The sequence below is a fragment of the Urocitellus parryii genome, chromosome X (genome assembly GCF_045843805.1).
Source record: "Urocitellus parryii isolate mUroPar1 chromosome X, mUroPar1.hap1, whole genome shotgun sequence".
Taxonomy (NCBI): domain Eukaryota; kingdom Metazoa; phylum Chordata; class Mammalia; order Rodentia; family Sciuridae; genus Urocitellus; species Urocitellus parryii.
The window spans coordinates 100,749,179-100,767,699 of record NC_135547.1 but is presented as its reverse complement, the minus strand read 5'-3'; the positions used below and the strand labels follow the sequence as shown (position 1 = coordinate 100,767,699).

The 18,521-nt window shown below is 39.9% G+C and overlaps 1 protein-coding gene across 2 annotated transcripts in view; it reads left to right on the top strand.

Annotated features, from left to right (window-relative positions):
- Window positions 1-5,310, top strand: part of Sytl5 (synaptotagmin like 5) — a 117,563-nt gene extending 112,253 nt beyond the window's left edge. For both annotated transcript variants that reach the window (XM_077793982.1, XM_077793981.1), the window contains 2 exons: window positions 3,514-3,722; window positions 5,168-5,310. In XM_077793982.1, the coding sequence (XP_077650108.1) occupies window positions 3,514-3,722; window positions 5,168-5,310 (352 nt within the window). The remainder of the gene's footprint in view (window positions 1-3,513; window positions 3,723-5,167) is intronic.
- Window positions 5,311-18,521: the final 13,211 nt, after the last annotated feature.

The window sequence follows — 18,521 nt, the reverse complement described above, 5'->3', positions numbered from 1 at the left end:
AGAGAGAGAGAGAGAATTTTTTTTAATATTTATTTTTTAGTTCTCGGCGGACACAACATCCTTGTTGGTATGTGGTGCTGAGGATCGAACCCGGGCCGCACGCATGCCAGGCGAGCGCGCTACCACTTGAGCCACATCCCCAGCCCCTGGTATTCATTTCTTAAAGGAAGAAAAAGTATGATTTTCTGTGCATAATGTACTTTTATTATGGTTTGTTATTATTTGGTGCCAATATAAAACAACAACCAAAATATTGGATACTTGCTATTTTGCTCTCTTGGGAAATTTTTTAAAGTAGACAAATCAGAGCATCTTCCTTGGAGATAGGCACTAGAGAGTGTTCTGGAGAGCCTCCAGGACCATCTGCTGAGCTAAGACGTGATGCTGGCTTTACAGAGAATCATAAAGCACATGAGGTAAAGAAAGTTCCTTTGCTGGCAGGCCACCAGGTTAATTCTTTGAGTCAGATGACAGTTTTTTCTTCTCGTACAGCCTTCTTAGAAATGTGTATTTTTCTTACAAGAAAATGAGTCATGCCTTTATCCTCAAATGTTCTTTTTGTTTTGTTTTGTTTTTTGCCATGCTGGGGATTAAAACCAGGGCCTCACGCATGCTAGGCAAACACTCCACCACTGAGCTATCTGACCCCATCCCACCATTGCACATTGTGACTTTGGTAAAGCCAATAGCCAATAGTGAGGAGAAGCTGATGTCTGGGGCTTCCCCATTGGTGAACGTGTGTCCTTGTTCATCAGTTTTTCATTCTTTCTTGCAATAGATTGAAGCATAGAAGAAATACATTTTTGGATCTTGGGGGTACAGTTTGTCTCATCACCCCCACCATCCACTTGTGGCCTCTGCTACTCTCTGTCTTATGGGATAAGAGGATGGCTCCTGGCCCATGACCTCACTGTGACCTTACAGGGGTGACTTACTATCTTCTGGAACAGTTTTCACTTTCTCCTATTGAGAATTTATGAAACAGAAATAATAAAGGATAGCACTTTTGCTCTATTAAAAAAAGTCTAACTTTCCAGTAAATTTTCTTCTTATTTGTACTTAAATATTAAGCTGATTTTAAAGGAAACTGACATTTTTAAGTTATTTATTTATTATATATGTATATATATTTTTGGTAATGGGGACTGAATTCAAAGATGCTTTACCATTTATCCCCAGCCCTTTTTATTTTTGATATAGAGACAGGGTCTTGCTAAGTTGTTTAGGGCCTCGCCAAGATGCTGAGGCTGGCCTTGAACTTGTGATTTTCCTGCCTCAGCTTCCCACATTGCAGGGATTACAGGCATGTGGCACTGCACCCATCCCTAAAATTAAAAAATAAAAACAAACAAACATAAAATCAGAGAGGAGAGAGAGAGAGAGAGAGGAGAGAGAGAGAGAGAGAAAGCAAGAATAGACCTTTATGTAAGTTTAATATTCTAACATTTTAAAATTAAATAATTACTTAATTATATTAGTTTGTCAGTGAGCTAAATTAACAGTGGCTTAAAAAAACAAAAGTTTCTCTTTATTTCTCTTACATGTCAGAAAAGACTCAAGCTAATGTACCCATGGCAGGCATGGAAACATCATAATTATAAGTGACACAGTATTTTTTGTATCTCATTACGGTATCTACTTCTTGGGCCAGGATAGCTGTTCAGATTTCAGCTATCCCATCCCAATTCCAGCTGGTAGGATACTTCCCATAAGTTTCATACAAAACTATTTCATATGTCCCACTGGCCAGAACCTGGTCATGTTGCTGTACTAGCTACAAAGGGGCAGGGGGTGAGGGTGGAGGTAGTTTTTTTTTTTTTTTTAAACCAGGGATTGAACCAAGGGGTGCTCAACCACTGAGCTACATCCCTAGCCATTTTTGTATTTTTTATTTAGAGACAGGGTCTCAGGGTCTCGCTAAGTCGTTCAGTTGCTGAGGCTGGCTTTGAACTTGCAATCCTCCTGCCTCAGCCTCCTGAGATGCTGGTATTATATGCCTGTGTCATTACCTAGGTTAGAAGTAGTCTTTATTCTGGTCACACTTGTACCTCAAATTTTAAAGTGGGGATTTCTTTTAGAGGAATACATAGAGACTGAATGTTGTATGCCAACATGAATTCTCTGCATGGTACACAAAATGACATTTTACGTGATCTATTGTATCTTCTTTAATGTAAACTCACTTGCTTGTGCTACTTTTCATTATTGTCAGATGCACTGATTCCATACACATATCAATCTCCTTCTCTAAAGCATGGTCCCTGAGGGAGAAAAAGTAGTATTCATCATGTACATAGAGCCTGGGACAGTTGACTATAGTAGAAAAGGCCTAAGCACACGTGTTTAATTGGACAAGAAGTTCCAAAAAGTACCAATGAGAGAGTGGAGAAGGTGAGATAGAAGAGGGAGAAAGGTTGATTAAAAAAAACATATGTTTGGGGCTGGGGATGTGGCTCAAGTGGTAGCGCACTCGCCTGGCATGTGCGGGGTGCTGGGTTCGATCCTCAGCACCACATAAAAATAAAATAAAGATGTTGTGTCCACCCAAAAGTAAAAAATAAATATTAAAAAATTCTCTCTCTCTCTCTCTCTCTCTCTCTCTCTCTCTCTCTCTCTCCTTTAAATAAAAAAAAGGATGTGTTAATGGGCAAGTTAACATTATGGGTCACTAGGACTCAATTTTACTAAGGAGGCAACAAGGAACTCTGTAAATGTTCCTTAGGGTTGTCCCTTCAAGGGATAAGGAACCCCAATTTCCAAAACTCATTGATTGAGGATTGTTCCCAAAGACATTGAATCACCAGTAATTTCAAAGTGCTCTCTACATAAGTTGAGCTCAAACAGGAACAAAGTCTTAATTGGTGAAGTTGAGACACACAGGTGCTCTATGTGCAGAATTGAAAGTGTGTGCCAGGAACTGTTCATCCTGGCTATAAGTTAGCTCAGAGGTGACCCAAGAAAAGACAAAAAGGGCTTTTGGTAGTATTTATTAGAGGAGGTATTTCCTTTACAAGATGGGGAGAAGGACCAAAATAGGATTAGAAAAAAGAGAGGGGCATATTACTACTGCCTCACTTAAAAGAAAACTAAGCAGCCATTCCACAATGCAAATCCAGATGTAAACATACGAGAACCTGGGAGAAGCCAGGCACAGTGACACATGCCTGTAATCCCAGTGACTCGGGAGACTGAAACAGGAGGATCACAAGTTCAAAGCCAGCCTCAGAACTTAGCAATGCTCTAAGCAACTCAGTGAGACCCTGTCTCTAAATAAAATACAAAATAGGGCTGGGGATGTGGCTCAGTGATTGAGTTTCCTTGAGTTCAATCTCCCCAATACACACACAAAAGAAGAACCTGGGAGAGAAAGTCAAATACATATATCACATTTGTGTGCATGCGCACATATGCACACACGTGCACACACACATACATACACATACCAGGAATTACCCATAATTCAAATGATTACTTGAGCATACACTGATGATTTGATTGTGTTTTTTCCTACAGCTACCTGCTCCCTGATGACAACAAAGCCACAAAGCACAAAACTATGGTCGTAAAAAAGAGTGTTAATCCTCAGTGGAATCATACTTTCATGTTCAGTGGCCTGCATCCCCAGGATATAAAGAATGTTTGCCTAGAACTTACCATCTGGGACAAGGAGGCCTTTTCCAGCAACATCTTTCTAGGAGGAGTTCGTTTGAATTCTGGAAGTGGTGAGGAACTTGGGAACCCTGAGACAGTCTGTGGCTGAGCATGGCACAAGGGCATGATTTCTTTATGTATGAGGTGTAGTAAATGTTTATATAGTTTCAGCAATAACTGACCTGAAATTATCACAGACATTCCATTCCTTTAGCTAAAGATTTGCTCATTGATAAAATAGAACCATTACTCCTATAACTTCATATCCTTAGGCTAGACGTTTGGGAGGTATAATGTTTATATTCATATTTATGTTGCTGGGCAAAGCAGTGGTGCATGCCTGTAATCCCAGAGGGTCATGGGGCTGAGACATGAGGATTGCATGTTCAAGACCAACCCCAGTAACTTAATGAGGCTCTAGGAAATTTAGTAAGACCCTGTCTCAAAACAAAAAGGGCTGGGGATGTCGTTCAGAGGTAAAGTACCCCTGGGTTAAATCTCCAGTACAAAAAAAAATTTTGTTCTTGGGTCTTACTTTAGGTTTTTCTTAGGAAAGACTGTTCAAGACAGCACAGGCTTCTTTTTTTATGGGGGAGGTACTGGGGATTGAATTCAGGGGCACTGAACCACTGAGCCACATCCCTAGCGCTATTTTGTATTTTATTTAGAGACAGGGTCTCACTGAGTTGCTTAGCACCTTGCTGTTGCTGAGGCTGGTTTTGAACTCGCGATCCTCCTGCCTCAGCCTCTGGAGCTGCTGGGATTACAGGTGTGCACAGCACAGGCTTTTGATAGTGAAGACAGGACCTTCAAGGCCAAGTTTACCTAATCCTCTGTTCTGTCTAGCACTTGCAGCCATTATTCATACTGGTACAATTGAAACAAAACCAATTATTTTCTCTAAAAAATAATAACTAGTGCTGTTTATACAGGTCATGGAAACACACCACTGGTGCCACAAGATGGAACTATAACAGGGTGTATTGGGGGAGGGGCACATTCTAGTATTTGAGCATGTGAGCATTAGCAGAGCATATGCAGTCCCCCAAACCCTCCTTATCCCATTGCTTAGACAGACATATATGTTCTGCACTATTATTTCTGTTGAGAAAGACCCCACCCCCTATAATGCTTTCTTATTTGTAGATTAATTAGATCTAAGGATATCTATGCCACTCCGATCAGAGAAGTGATCGTGTTAGAAAGAGAGCTGACGTCAGCTCATTCTGTCATGTTAACTCGGTCCCAGTGAGCCAGCTCTCCATGGAACTACCAAAGTGGAGAGTAAATGAACTACCAGAGCTGGCCTGATTGGTCTCACATTGTCTAAGCAGAAAAAAAGTAGTGCAGCTGCAAAGGACTGATTCCATTCTGACAGGGCTCACTAGATGGGGAAGTGATAACAAGCCAGAGAAGGCTCTCTCATTAAAAGGCTCCCTCACTGGCTGATAGGTGCCTTTCAGAAGGTGAATATATCTCATCTGTGAAATGTAACACTCCCCTTTCCCTTCTTCAGGTGTGAGCCATGGGAAGAATGTGGATTGGATGGACTCTCAGGGGGAAGAGCAACGCCTTTGGCAAAAGATGGCCGACAACCCTGGAACCCCTGTGGAGGGGATACTCATGCTCCGTTCCAGCATGGGGAAGTGTAGGCTCTGAAGGAAGCAGTTCTTCAAGAATAACTGGGGATTGTCTGTCTGGCTGCCATTTCCTACCAGTAGTCCAAGTCTAGGACCTTGGGACTCTGTTTCCCTGCCATTTTTCACCTGAGGGTATTGGGACATGAGGGGAGAGATGTCAGTGTTATGAACACTCAGGATCTTGCTGAGTGCCAAAAAAAAAAAAAAAGAAAAAAAACCATGCACTTCTGTTTGTCCATGGACCAGAGCCTCCTTGATTAGATAATAGAAAGTATACCACACTGTCCTGTCAATAAGCAAATTGTGTAGTGGTTCAAAGGCTTTATATGGTAACAGAAATGGCACAAGCTTATTTAAAGCAATTAGAGATTGGGGTCTCCAATCTTTTTCTGAGTTACTTTAGGTTTTTTCAAATAGTTGGAGCAGAAAGGAAACCACTAAGAAGGCCGATCGTTTGAAGAGTTAAAAGCAGGCATACTGGCCACCCTTTGCTCACCCTAGGAATTCCTGTGATCCAAAGAAGGAGCGATGGGGGATGGTTTCCCGGATAAGGGCTGTTCCTGTTATGGTAGCAAACTTAAATTGAGCAGGCAGTGTTTCAAGATGGACTGACAGGGCTTGCTCTGGTGACTATAGAATTCATCTTCTAAACCAGCCTACTTTTGAGAGAAGAGAGCTCAGTAATTATACCACCACAACAGATGTAGACTAGAATGGACCTGGGTAAACTGGGATATATAGGGTCACCCTACTGATGACCTAACTATTAACTCTGTTATAAACATTTATTTTTAGAAACGTTCTAAGCCATTAACTAAAAAGGAATAAGAAAAAAAAAGGCAATCAATACATCTTTTCACATTTTGTTCATTGAGACAAGTTTAAAGTTTAATGCTGCCATTTCATTTCTGCCTCTCTGTTTTTTGTTTTTTGTTTTTTGTTTTTTTTTTTTTTTTTGTTTTGTTTTGTTTTTGGTACCAAGGATTAAATCCAGGGGCATTTAACCACCGAGCCACATCCCCAGCCCTTTTTTCATTTTTTATTTAGAGACAGGGTCTCACTGAATGGCTTAAGGCCTCACTAAGTTGCTGAGGCTGGCTTTGAACTCAGTGATCCTCCTGCCTCAGCCTCCGGGGCCACTGGAATTTCAGGCGTGGGCCACTGCACCTGGCTCATTTCTGTCTCTGTTCTATACTAATATAGGAGTCAGAGACTATTTGTTCTCTCCCTTTTATGTTTCCCTCCCCCAAGTTCTCATTAGCTCTTTTGGTAGTGGTTAGCTATGGCCATAATAATGCTGAATGAAAACTATGCCAAATGTCAGTGACTGAAAACAACAACCTCTTTTTTCCTCATAGTTATGGAGCCTGCCTAGGGCAGCTCTGCTTCCTGCTACAGGCCTGAGAGTCTAAGTCTGCAGCTTGTATCTGTTTCTTGGATGAAACAGAATGAGCGCCACTGCTCAACTACATTTAGATCCCCTGCTTGTGTCATGTCTCATTGGTCAAAGGAAATCCATATGGCCAAGCCCAAAAGTCAGGAGGCAAGGAAATATACTTTGCCCACATTGAAGCCATGATAAGAATGAGCATGCAGGAAGGGATACAAAAATTGGGGCCAATAATTCAATTTGTTGTATCTTCTTTACCTGGAATTTCAGATACTTGAGTCACCAAACTTAGATACAAAGGTAGTTACAGCTAATTCTAATTCAGGCCTGGTTCTTCATTTTGAGAATTCTAAATCTGAAGCCCAGTGAGCTGAGATGACTTGCCCAAGGTCATGGGGAGGCTGTGGCAGAATCTGAACTTCTTCAATCTTAGGCCAGTGTTTGTCCCATTGCAGTCCTTGACATGATTCTATGCTTATTAAGGTGGACACAGGGCATATATCAAGGAAGATAGGTGAGAGTCTGATTACTTGCGCATGAAATGCATGACCTAGGAATGTTCTGGAGCCATAGTCTGGCTCCTCAGCTCATTTTCTCACTTGAATACATATAAAGTTCTTAAAAGTATAGAAGGGCTGGGGTTGTGGCTCAGTGGTAGAGCGCTTGCCTTGCATGTGTGAAGCCCTAGGTTCGATCCTCAGCACCACATAAAAAAATGAATTAATTAAATAAATAAAGGTATTATTTCCATCTACAATTAAAAAATATTAAAAAAAGATTAAAAGGTATAGGAACTGAATTTTAATAGTAGGAGAACCAGAATCATGTTCAGGTTTCTTCTGGACAGTTGTTCTATTATTTTTAGACTGCCTCTTGAACTTTGAAAATTGATTGAAGAATTTATGTAGTATTATTCTTCACAAAGGAATTAATAATTCACTTTCAATATTGTTCAAAAATAGGCCATCTAATTCTAGAAAACTGACGTTATTAGTCTAGCATCACTTAGAAAGTACGGTACTTTAAAAAACCACACTCATATCTTCATGTTGCCTTTTTTAAAAGCAGAAAACAAAAGGTAGATGATCATCACTACTTCCCACAGAAGAAATAAATTGTCTTCAGACTTGATGTGACTCATTCTGTCTTCAGTGACATTTTTAGGGGAAGTAGTGATGAAGTCTAGAGATATCTCTGAAGTAGATACAACAAAGTAGATTTATTCACTAATAATAAATGTGGCAAAATAATAAATCCCCAAATTTATAACTTGAATTCAAGAAGAACATGAAATTTATATGTTCAGAACTTTGCTGCATTTTGAGCAATTCTCTGTATCATGGTTTCATAAAATCTAACACCTAACTGGACATCTATTAGACAAAAACCCAGATATGCAAAAGTCTATTAGAAACCTCATTTACCAAGTTGAGATAAAATAATGATTCAAAACATAGGTAATACTTATGAATGGCACAGATTCCAATAGTTCAAAATTGTGATAGAAATATATATATCAACCGCCTTGTTCTTTTTTATAGCTACAGGGTATCACACTATTGGAATATTTATTTAACCAGGCCTGTCAAATGCCATGTTAAATATGGCTAACTAAGCCATCTGTGCTTAATGGCTTCTCTAAGCAATGTTTGCTTTAAAAATAAACACTCTGAAATTCAAAATGAGATATGTATTTTTTCCAGAAATTCCATTTCTGGGCATATATCCTAAAGAGATAGATGCATATGTGAGAAATAAGTACATATAAGGGCATTTATTGCAAGAGATTGGAAACAGCCCAAAAGCCATAAGTCATAAATGCCTGCTCCAGATGCTCTCATGCAAGCACAATCCAATGAAATGACCCACCCGCTATGACTTTAAGATCAATTTTACTTAGCAACTGTCATTGCTTACCAATCAGAGCTTGCCTGCTCCCCAAAGTCATTGCCAACACCTATGAACTTGCTTCCAAAATAATTTGTGTAATCCCCTCTCTCCAATAAAACCCTAATCTTTTACTTAATTCTCTGGCCATACCAGAGATTGCTTCAGTCTTATGTCTGATTGTAATCCTGTGTTTTATTCCCAAATAAAATCTTTTTCTTGGAAATTTGTTGCTGTATTTGTATTTGACTTTGACAAACCAGATCCATTTGCTTCTATGACACCAGGATAGTTTGTGTTTGAAACACGTTCAAAACTGAATTCTGAGTTCTTCGTCCCACCATCTCTCTCACACCATGTCTTCCTCCTCCAGTGCTCCTTGTCTCAGTACTTGGTCCCATCATCCAACCAATTTCGGTAACTAGGCACTTAGTAGTAAACTTTGATTTCTGTCTCTCCCTTGCTCTGAGGCAAAAATCAATCAGAAAATCATATTAATTCTGTCTTCTCAATATCTCTAGAGCCTATGAAAGTCTCCTTTCTCTGTGGCAAGCCACCATTACCCCATTCCAAAATTATTTCAATGGTGTCCTTGCTGTGATCTGGGCAACCACTCTTTTTTCTTGTGTGTGTGTGTGTTTTTGCAAGGGCGGGGGATGTCATGTTACTGGGAATTGAACCCAGGATCTTGTGCATTCTAGGCAAGCACTCTACCAACTGAACTATATCCACAGCTCCTGGGCAACCACTCTTGTCCTCCCTCCATCCATCCTCCACACATTAGATAGAATGATTTGTCCCAAAATGTTATTTAACATGTTCAAACATACAGAAAGGTTGAAAGAATTTCATGGCGAACACCCTTAGACCCATCACCTATATTCACCATCTACCATTTGCCCATCATGATAAATCTCTCTCTCCATCTCCAGAGTGATCTTTAAAACCTTCCACAGCTTTCCATTGTCTTGATTATAAAACACAGATTCTTGTTCATAGCCCTGCATAAGGCGGCCACTGCTGGGGCTGGGGCTGTAGCTCAGTGGCCCAGCACTTGCCTATCATGTATGAGGCACTGGGTTGGATCCTCAGCACCACATAAAAATAAACAAACAAAATAAAGGCATTCTGTCCATCTACAACTACCAAAAAAAAAAAAAAAAAAGAAGGCCACTGCCTCATTCTGGCTTGTCCCAGGCTGTCTTCCCTCCCTTTCTCCTTGGACACACAGTGCTTGACCTGCTTGTCCACAGTGCCAGGCTGTAGCCCACCTCACGGTCTTTGCTAGGCATCCTCTTAGTCCTTCTCACCAGCTTGCTTCCCATTAATCATCCGGGTCTTAAATGTTACATCCTCTGAAAAACCTCCCCTGATCCTCTGCTGAACTAGGTCACAGCAGTCTGCCTCTATTTCCCCTTCACTGCACACATAGCAATTATAATAAATTATTCATGTAATGAGTCCTTTAATGTCTGTATCTATTCCCTCCCCACCATGTAAGATTCATAAGGGTAGAAACACTATTTTTTTCACAGCTACATCCCCAACACTTGTCTCAGAGTAGGTAATCAAAAAAAGTTTTGTGAAATAAATTTTGAAAAGAAAGCATGATATAACATCGGAGAATGTTAGAACAATAGGCATCTTTAAAGACCACCTACTCAGCCCACCCTCCCTTGCTGGGGATCAAACAAGGCCACACTCATAACAAGCAAGCCTACTTTACCCCTGAACCACACCCTTAGTCCAAGACGATCATTTCTAACTCCCAATTGACAGGAGTCACACAGATCAAGAAAAATCTCTGAATATGCTAACTGATTGGTATTTTCAAAGTAACCTTTGTAAGTTAATAATAATGTACATTTCAAAACAGTTAAAAGAGATTTTAAATTGTTGTCACCACAAAGAAATGATAACCATTCAAGGTCATAGATATGCAACATAGCCTGATTCGATTGTTCTGCAATGTGTACACATAAAAAAAACCATCAGATTGTACCTCCCTACATGTATACAATTATTATTTGTCAATTAAAAACAAAATAAAGGCAAACTTTCTGCAAGGACTGTAATTACAACCCTAGACTGTTGGTTCCAGCATTCCACTTATTGGAAGAAGAGATCATGGCCCTGCCTGGAATATTCCATTCCTTATTTGGAGATATTGAGTCTCATTTTTCCCTCAGATGAATCAAACAAGTTGTAGAGTCATAGGTAAATAGAAAAGCCTGACTGTATCTGCCGCAGTCCGGCTGCAGCAAAATAGCCGGGGGGTGACGAATAACTTGTGTACGTTGATACAGCAGGAATGGGAGCCGTTTATTGTAGGGCAACAGAGGTATTTATACATTTTGCACAGCTTATCTTAATTAGCATAAACTAGATACATCAGTCAACCAATAAGGAATCTCCACACTTAATGGCTCACTTTTGTTACTTCTCAAACCACTCCCTCTGACATTTTGCCAGGCACCATCCAGACTTGTTTACAACTCTAACATTCCCCTGGCAAAATACCAGGTGTTATTTTGACTTGTTTACAGACCTTAACATGTATCCACCCAGTATATAAATAACACCTGCAAGACACAGAGGATTCGGGTAATCAGCTCCTTTCACTTATGTTGCTGCTGTCATTGGACTTACTCATCAGGATGTAGATTTTCTAGATCATAAAAACAAAGATATTTTGATGGAACTTCATATACTTCCCTTTCCTTAAGAAAGGAACACAAGGGGCTGGGGTTGTAGCTAATAGATATGGAAAATGAAGAATCCCCAAAATAATGTAGCCTGAGAAAAAGGGAGTAAAAAGAAAGCCAAGCACTGACAGCTTTCTTTTTTTTTTTTAAAGAGAGAGTGAGGAGAGAGAGAGAGAGAGAGAATTTTTAATATTCATCTTTTAGTTTTAGGCGGACACAACATCTTTGTTGGTATGTGGTGCTGAGGATCGAACCCGGGCCTCACGCATGCCAGGCGAGCGCGCTACCGCTTGAGCCACATCCCCAGCCCCCTGACAGCTTTCATTTCCCAAGACAAATGTTTCCCTGATGTTAATTGCAGGCAGGAAGGAGGTGTCTCATCACACTAAGGTTATAGCCTCTCAGGGGTATTGACCTTCCTTTGAGTAAATCCTCTCCAGATGTGGATCATAGACCCTGACCCAAGAGCTCAAATTCCTCAGCACTCAAACTCACCCCTTCACGGATTGATAGAACAAACCTCAAATTCCTGGGTGCCCAAGAAAACTGATATGCTCACTAGACCACCTCTCAGGATAACCTATATAAGCCCAGGCCCTTCCTTTGTTCGTGGGCTCATTTTCCACCAGGAAAGTGGGTCCCACCATGGCATCATTTCATCCCTGCATCCCCTGCTCCTAAGTGAAACTTTGTTCCTGAATGAAGTGCTGAGCTGATTTGTGAAGTTTGCATTCTTCCAGGTGTTTGGGGGCTAACAGTGGCTCAGTGGTAGAGCACTTGTCTAGCATGTGTGAGGCCCTGGGTTCGAGCCTTAGTACCACATAAAAATAAATAAATAAAATAAAGGTATTGTGTCCAACTACAACTAAAAATAAAAACAAGAAAGGAACACAAATACGTAAGTAATAATCATTAGAATGAATTGAGCCCAGATTTACAGTAATATTAATCTCATTATCACATGCCAAGGTTTAACAGTCAGTAGAGGAGAAGGAGAAGGCCATTCGAGAAATAAGGGGAAACCCTTTCTTTTAAAGCAAAGTGGAGAGAAATGTCAAGTTGTAGAAGGCCCGGAGAGTGTGAACCTGTAATGTGTTGGGTGTGATCAGTGTTTTTTTTTCCCCATGTACATATTTCACATTAAACTGAATATTGCTTCTAGGAATTAGCAGGAGAATTTTTCTCCTACAGTAGTGTCTTTTGAAATTAAAGAAAAGCAACAGTAAAAAAAGTCTATACTGGCAGTCTGACTGGGCACAATTCAGGAGCCACTTGTCAAAGGAAACAAACTTTATTTTTAAAACTACAAACGCCAAACAAAACAGCTCCTCAGGAAAAACCCTCAGAGCCCAACTGCCACCACCGGCTTCCACAAGCCTCTCCCACACACCAACAACCACCTCCCACAATCCTCCTGCTCTTGAGGCCGATTGGCTAGGTCGTGTGGGCGGAGCCAAAGAAGTCCCCCAATGAGCAGTTCCGTAGTCTGAAGGGCAGGGAAACAGCCCAATGAACATGACCGCAGAGGAGCCAATCAGCTAGATGTTGCTGGGGCCACTGTGAGCCAATCATCAGCTGGCAGTCTGAAGGGCAGGGAAACAGCCCAATGAACATCACCACAGAGGAGCCAATCAGCTAGATGTTGCTGGGGCCACTGTGAGCCAATCATCAGCCGGCAGCTGGGAGTTTGCTGGCAGCTGGAAGTTTTCTGGGGCCCCTTTGGCTGTGGCTCTCAACAGTTATAACCAAAATTAGATTTGACAAGGTTTGAACAATAGCTAGGAAAATTGTGCCACATCAAAAATTCCAAAAGATTATGAATTTAACATATCGATTCCAGAGCACTGCTCCAAACTTATTAGACAAAATCTTCAAAAATCCCAATAATTTTTATCAAACTTCTGTGGTTCTAACACAAGTGGATTACACTTTAAGAAACACTGTATTAGAGGACAAATGATCTCAAGTATATAATTTGGACCATCTCTATGTCATGATGGTTGCTTGGATTTGGCCTTGGAATAATGTCCCTTTTAAATAATCCAAAGATTATCAACTGCAAGGCAATTACAATGAGGTGGAAAGAATCTAACCTTAGTCTCAGAAGACATTAGCTCAAATCTCAACTACTTATCAACCATGTGAACTCAGCAAGTTAATTATCCAATCTAGGCCTTGGCCTATTTGATTAGAAAATAGGAATTATAAGGCTATCTTGGAGTAATTGAAGATATCAAATGAGATAATATGTGTAAATATGCTTTGTAAATTTTAACCACTTTTTAAAAATTGAATTATCTGTAGTGCTACGTGGTTCATAATCTGTTTAGGGACCTGTTTTACCTGATAGGTTGGTTAGGGCTTAAGCATTCTCTATATTTCATTGTATATCTCACAATGACTCTTTCTATGACCTATCCCCTCTCCCCCACATCAGGGAGATGAAACCTGCCTTTCTCATGGGAATGTTGTTCAAAATCATGCTTTTTATCTACAGAAACAAAATTACAATGAAGTATATAGAATGCTCCAGTATAACACACACACACACACACACACACACACACACACACACACCTTTACCCATTGTGGCTGATGCTCTAGTTTGTATCTTAAATGACCTCCAAAAGCCCATGTGTTAAAGGTTTAGGCCCCAGGTTGACTCTATCAGGAGGTGGTGGAAACTAAAACAGGTATGTCACTGGGGATTTGCCCTTGAAGGAGATATTGGAACCTTGGCCCCTTCCTTTCTCTCATTCCTATCCCAGCCATGAGGTGAACACCTTTGCCACACGCTCCTGCCATGATGTGTCACCCCCACTCTACTAGAAGCCCAAAAGCAACAGGGCAACTGACCATGGACTTAAACCTCCAAAACTGTGAGCCCGAACAAGCTTTTTCTCTTTGTAAGTTGATTTATTATAAATATTTGTTATCGTAATGAAAAGCTAACATAGGTGATAAGTATTTATTTTTAGGCTAGAATTTCATACTTCAACTGATTAGTGAGTATTACAGAAGATGTTTAATTTGATGGAGACCAAAACTGTATAAATATGTAACAATAAATCCCACTAATTATAATGCACTTATGAAAAAATACAAAGTAAATGGCAATATTAGCATTAAAAGGTCCTTCCCATCAAAACAAAGCTATGGTCGGCTTTTTGTCAACAGGTTGCAGAATTTGCAAGCAAACCATCTTCTCTGCTCTTTCCTAAAATCCTCTTCTAGAGGAATGACAATCTCTTTCTATGACCCATCCCCTCTCCCCCACATCAGGGAGATGAAACCTGCCTTTCTCACAGGAATGTTGTTCAAAATCATGCTTTTTATCTACAGAAACAAAATTATTATTCTGTCAAAACAAATTCCATAGAAACACAAACTACTATTGTCACTATGAGTAATTCATACTGTTTCAAAGATTATCAATTGTACCTCACTAGAATTCATCAGACAATTTTGGGGGGGGATCTTTTCATACTTGAAAAAGGAAAATACAATATATAATTAGAATTGTGCATGAATGGCAAAACACTCATATAAAGTTTAAATCACTGGAATTTTCTGAGGGAAAGATGTCTCCTTATAGGAGTGCAGAGAACTAGATATGTGTTTAAATCAAAATATTATATTTTTTATCCTCTTTATTGTTAGATGTACTTAATTTGGGGGAGGAAACTGATTGCACTTTTCTTTTTTTTTTCAAATATTTTATTTATTTTTTAGTTTTCGGCGGACACAACATCTTTGTTTGTATGTGGTGCTGAGGATCGAACCCGGGCCACACGCACGCACGCCAGGCGAGCACGCCACCGCTTGAGCCACATCCCCAGCCCCTGATTGCACTTTTCTATATAGCCAGTGGCTCATTTTGTTTTCAGAAAGTTGAAACTTATTTGTGCAAATCTGTGGGGATTAATGAGTCCTGGTAGTAATACTAATGTTTAAATCTTTCTCATTTGGAAACAAGGAAGGAAATCATTCTATTACAAAGCAGTCATGTCAGTCACTCATGGTTAAACTGAAGTTCGAGTGATTGGGAGTTTTGAATATATTTTCTTTTCCATCTTTTCCTATATTCATTATTCATAAATGGACTTTTTTTTTAAAAAAAGAGATTCTTGGCTTTCAGTGAATATAAAGAAAGAGATATTTGGACTTTTCTGGAATCTTTTCTGATATCTTTCTGACTCATGGGGTGCACACCTGAACCATGGGAGGTCCCCTTCATGCTTTTGTATGCATGGGTTTATGGAAATATTGTTATTTCTTTTCAATTCCTTCCTGTTGCTGCAGAACCTGGCTCTATTAGAGTTGTTTGCTTGCAAAGCATCTGAATGCTCTGAGTCAAGTGAAGAGGTGGGCTGGCTGGCAGCTACTCAGGGTGCCAATTATAAGGGGCACTAAACATCCCTGGAAATGTAATGAGGTGGAGAACTACTCTCAGGAAAAATACGGTATAAGCAGGAAGGAATAATATCTACTTGAGTAGACAGAGGAGGTGGGGACCCCATACCTGAAGAGATATTCATGGTTGATAAATTGCCTTCTAATAAGAACAGGTCTGGTTAGATGTCGGGGTTTTGTTTTGCAGAATGGAGCATACAAGTTCTGGTCAGATTTGAATTGCTAAAAACACAGGGACAGCAAAATCCTGTCTCTAAATAAAATATAAAAAAAGGGCTGGGAATGTGGCTCAGTGATTAAGTGCCCTTGGATTTAATCCCTGGTTCCAAACAACAACAACAAAGAACACAGGGAAAAGAGGAGTTTGCCTTCACTGAGGATTTCCTCTGTATTCCACCAGGTAGGTGTGACTCAAAATAAATCGTGTACAAATATTGAAATAGCATCTGAAAAAGTATACCATGTGGTATATCAGCTCATGTATTGGCTCAGCTCTGTGAAGGCACCAGATCTCCATTCCTGGATTGAACACAGTAGTCCTGAATAAGTGGGGTGTTTTTCTCTGGGACTTGAAGATGAGACTGGCGTCTAAAGGGCTAGAGAAGGAAGATACATTTTCTTTCTTTTTTTTTTCTTTGTGGCAGCGGGCAGATACTGGGGATTGAACTCAGGGGCACTCGACCACTGAGCCACATCCCCAGCCCTATTTTGTGTTTTATTTAGAGACATGGTCTCACTGAGTTGCTTAAGTCCTTGCTAAGTTGCTGAAGCTGGCTTTGAACTCGTGATCCTCCTGCTTCAGGGAGGCACCAGTGTGCCTGGCAGGAAGATACATTTTCAATATCCTGTGAATATCTATTAATCACTGGATTACTGGGACTCTGGAATGCAGTGTTTTTTTGGAGGGAAGAAATAAGAGGGTAATTTGCCAAACTCTGCCATGATCTGCACATAAGTTCATTTCTGCTTTCTCCCTGTCATCTACCTATATCAGCTAACAATGCACTCTCCTAAACATCCTGTTCTGATGGGAATTTGGGCTGTTTGGTTTGCTTCTAATTAATAGGCTTTATTTCTAGGAGCAATATTAGGTTTACAGAAAAATCAAGCAGAAAGTACAGAGTTCCAATATGCTACCCCCATCCCAGTTTCTCTTATTATTAACATCTTGTATCAATGTGGTACATTTGTTAGAATTGATGAGCCAATATTAATATGTTATTTTTAACTAAAGATCATAGTTTCTACAAGAGTTCATTCTTTGTGTTTTACAGTTTTATTGGTTTTGATAAGTGCATAATATAAGATATATACAATTACATTTTCATGCAGAATAGCTTCACTGTCCTCAAAATTTCCTGTGCTCCAAACCCTAGCAACCACTAACTTTTTACTATCTTCAGTAAAAAGTTTATGGTCTTTTTTTCAGAATGTCATATACTTAAAATCATGGTAAGCAGACTTTTCAGACTTGCTTCTTTTGCATATCAATAGGCATTTGGGTTTCTCCACATCTTTTGTGACTTTATAATTTATTTTTTAAAAAAACCATGATGGACTGTGCACAGTGGTGCATACCTTTGTCCCAGTGGTTCAGGAGGCGGAGGCAAGAAGATCACAAGTTCAAAGTTAGCCTCAGCAATTTAGTGAGGCCCTAAACAACTCAGTGAGACCCTGTCTCTAAATAAAATACAAAAAAGGGGTGGGGATGTGGTTCAGTGGCTAAATGGCCCTGAGTCCAATCCCTGGTATCAAAAAACAACCAACCAAACAAAAAACAACCAAAACACCATGGTTGGCTGGGCATGGTGATGAAAACCTTTAATCCCAGCTGCTCAGGAGGCTGAGGCAGGAGGATCGCAAGTTCAAGTTAACTTCAGCAACTTAGTGAGGCACTAAGCAACTCAGCATGAACCTGTCTCAAAATAAAAAATAAAAAAGGGATAAGGATGTGGCTCAGTGGTAAAGCACCTCTGGGTTCAATCCCTGGTACCAACATAAATATTTAAAAAAATTTAAAATTGTGGTAAGAATACTTAACATGAGATCTACCATCTACAATACAAACACCCTTCGAGGGAAATAGGCACTAGGGATTGGACCCAGAGGCACTTGACCACTGAGCTACACCCCTAGTCTTTTTTATTTTTTATTTTGAGACAGGGTATCACTAAATTGCTGAAGCTGTCCTCAAACTTGTGATTCTCCTATCTCAGCCTCCCTAGCTGCTGGGATTAGAAGTGTGCGCCGACATGCCTTGTTTCAACACATTTTTAAATGTGCAATATAGTATTTGTTCTTGTTGTGCTGTTTTTTTAAGTAGAGTGAGAAAGAGAAAATAATGGAACTCTGAGGAAACAATAACAATTTTTAAAAATCCCATCAGATGCTGGGCATGTGGTACACATCTGTAATCCCAGCTGCTCTATAGGCTGAGGCAGGAGGATTGCAAGCTCAAAGCCAGCCTCAACAATTTAGTTGGACCCTAAGATATCTGGCAATATCCTGTCTCTAAATAAAATATAGAAAGGGTTGGTGATATGGCTCAGTAGTAAAGGTCTCCTGGGTTCAATCCCTAGTATCTGCCCCCCAAATCCCATCAGATGATGGGAAGTCTGCATTTGTTTTGTTAGAGTTATTATTGCTGTTATCAGCTACAAACAGTGGTCTTGTTTATTTATCTAATCATGTTTAGTGCAAAATTAGTAGCAATTTTAATGCAGTAATTTTAGTGCAAAATTAGCAGAAGTTTTCTGCTTATTTTTTTTTTCCTGTAAACTTATACTGCTCTTAGAAATACAGCCTATTAATTAAAAACAAACTAACAAGCCCAAC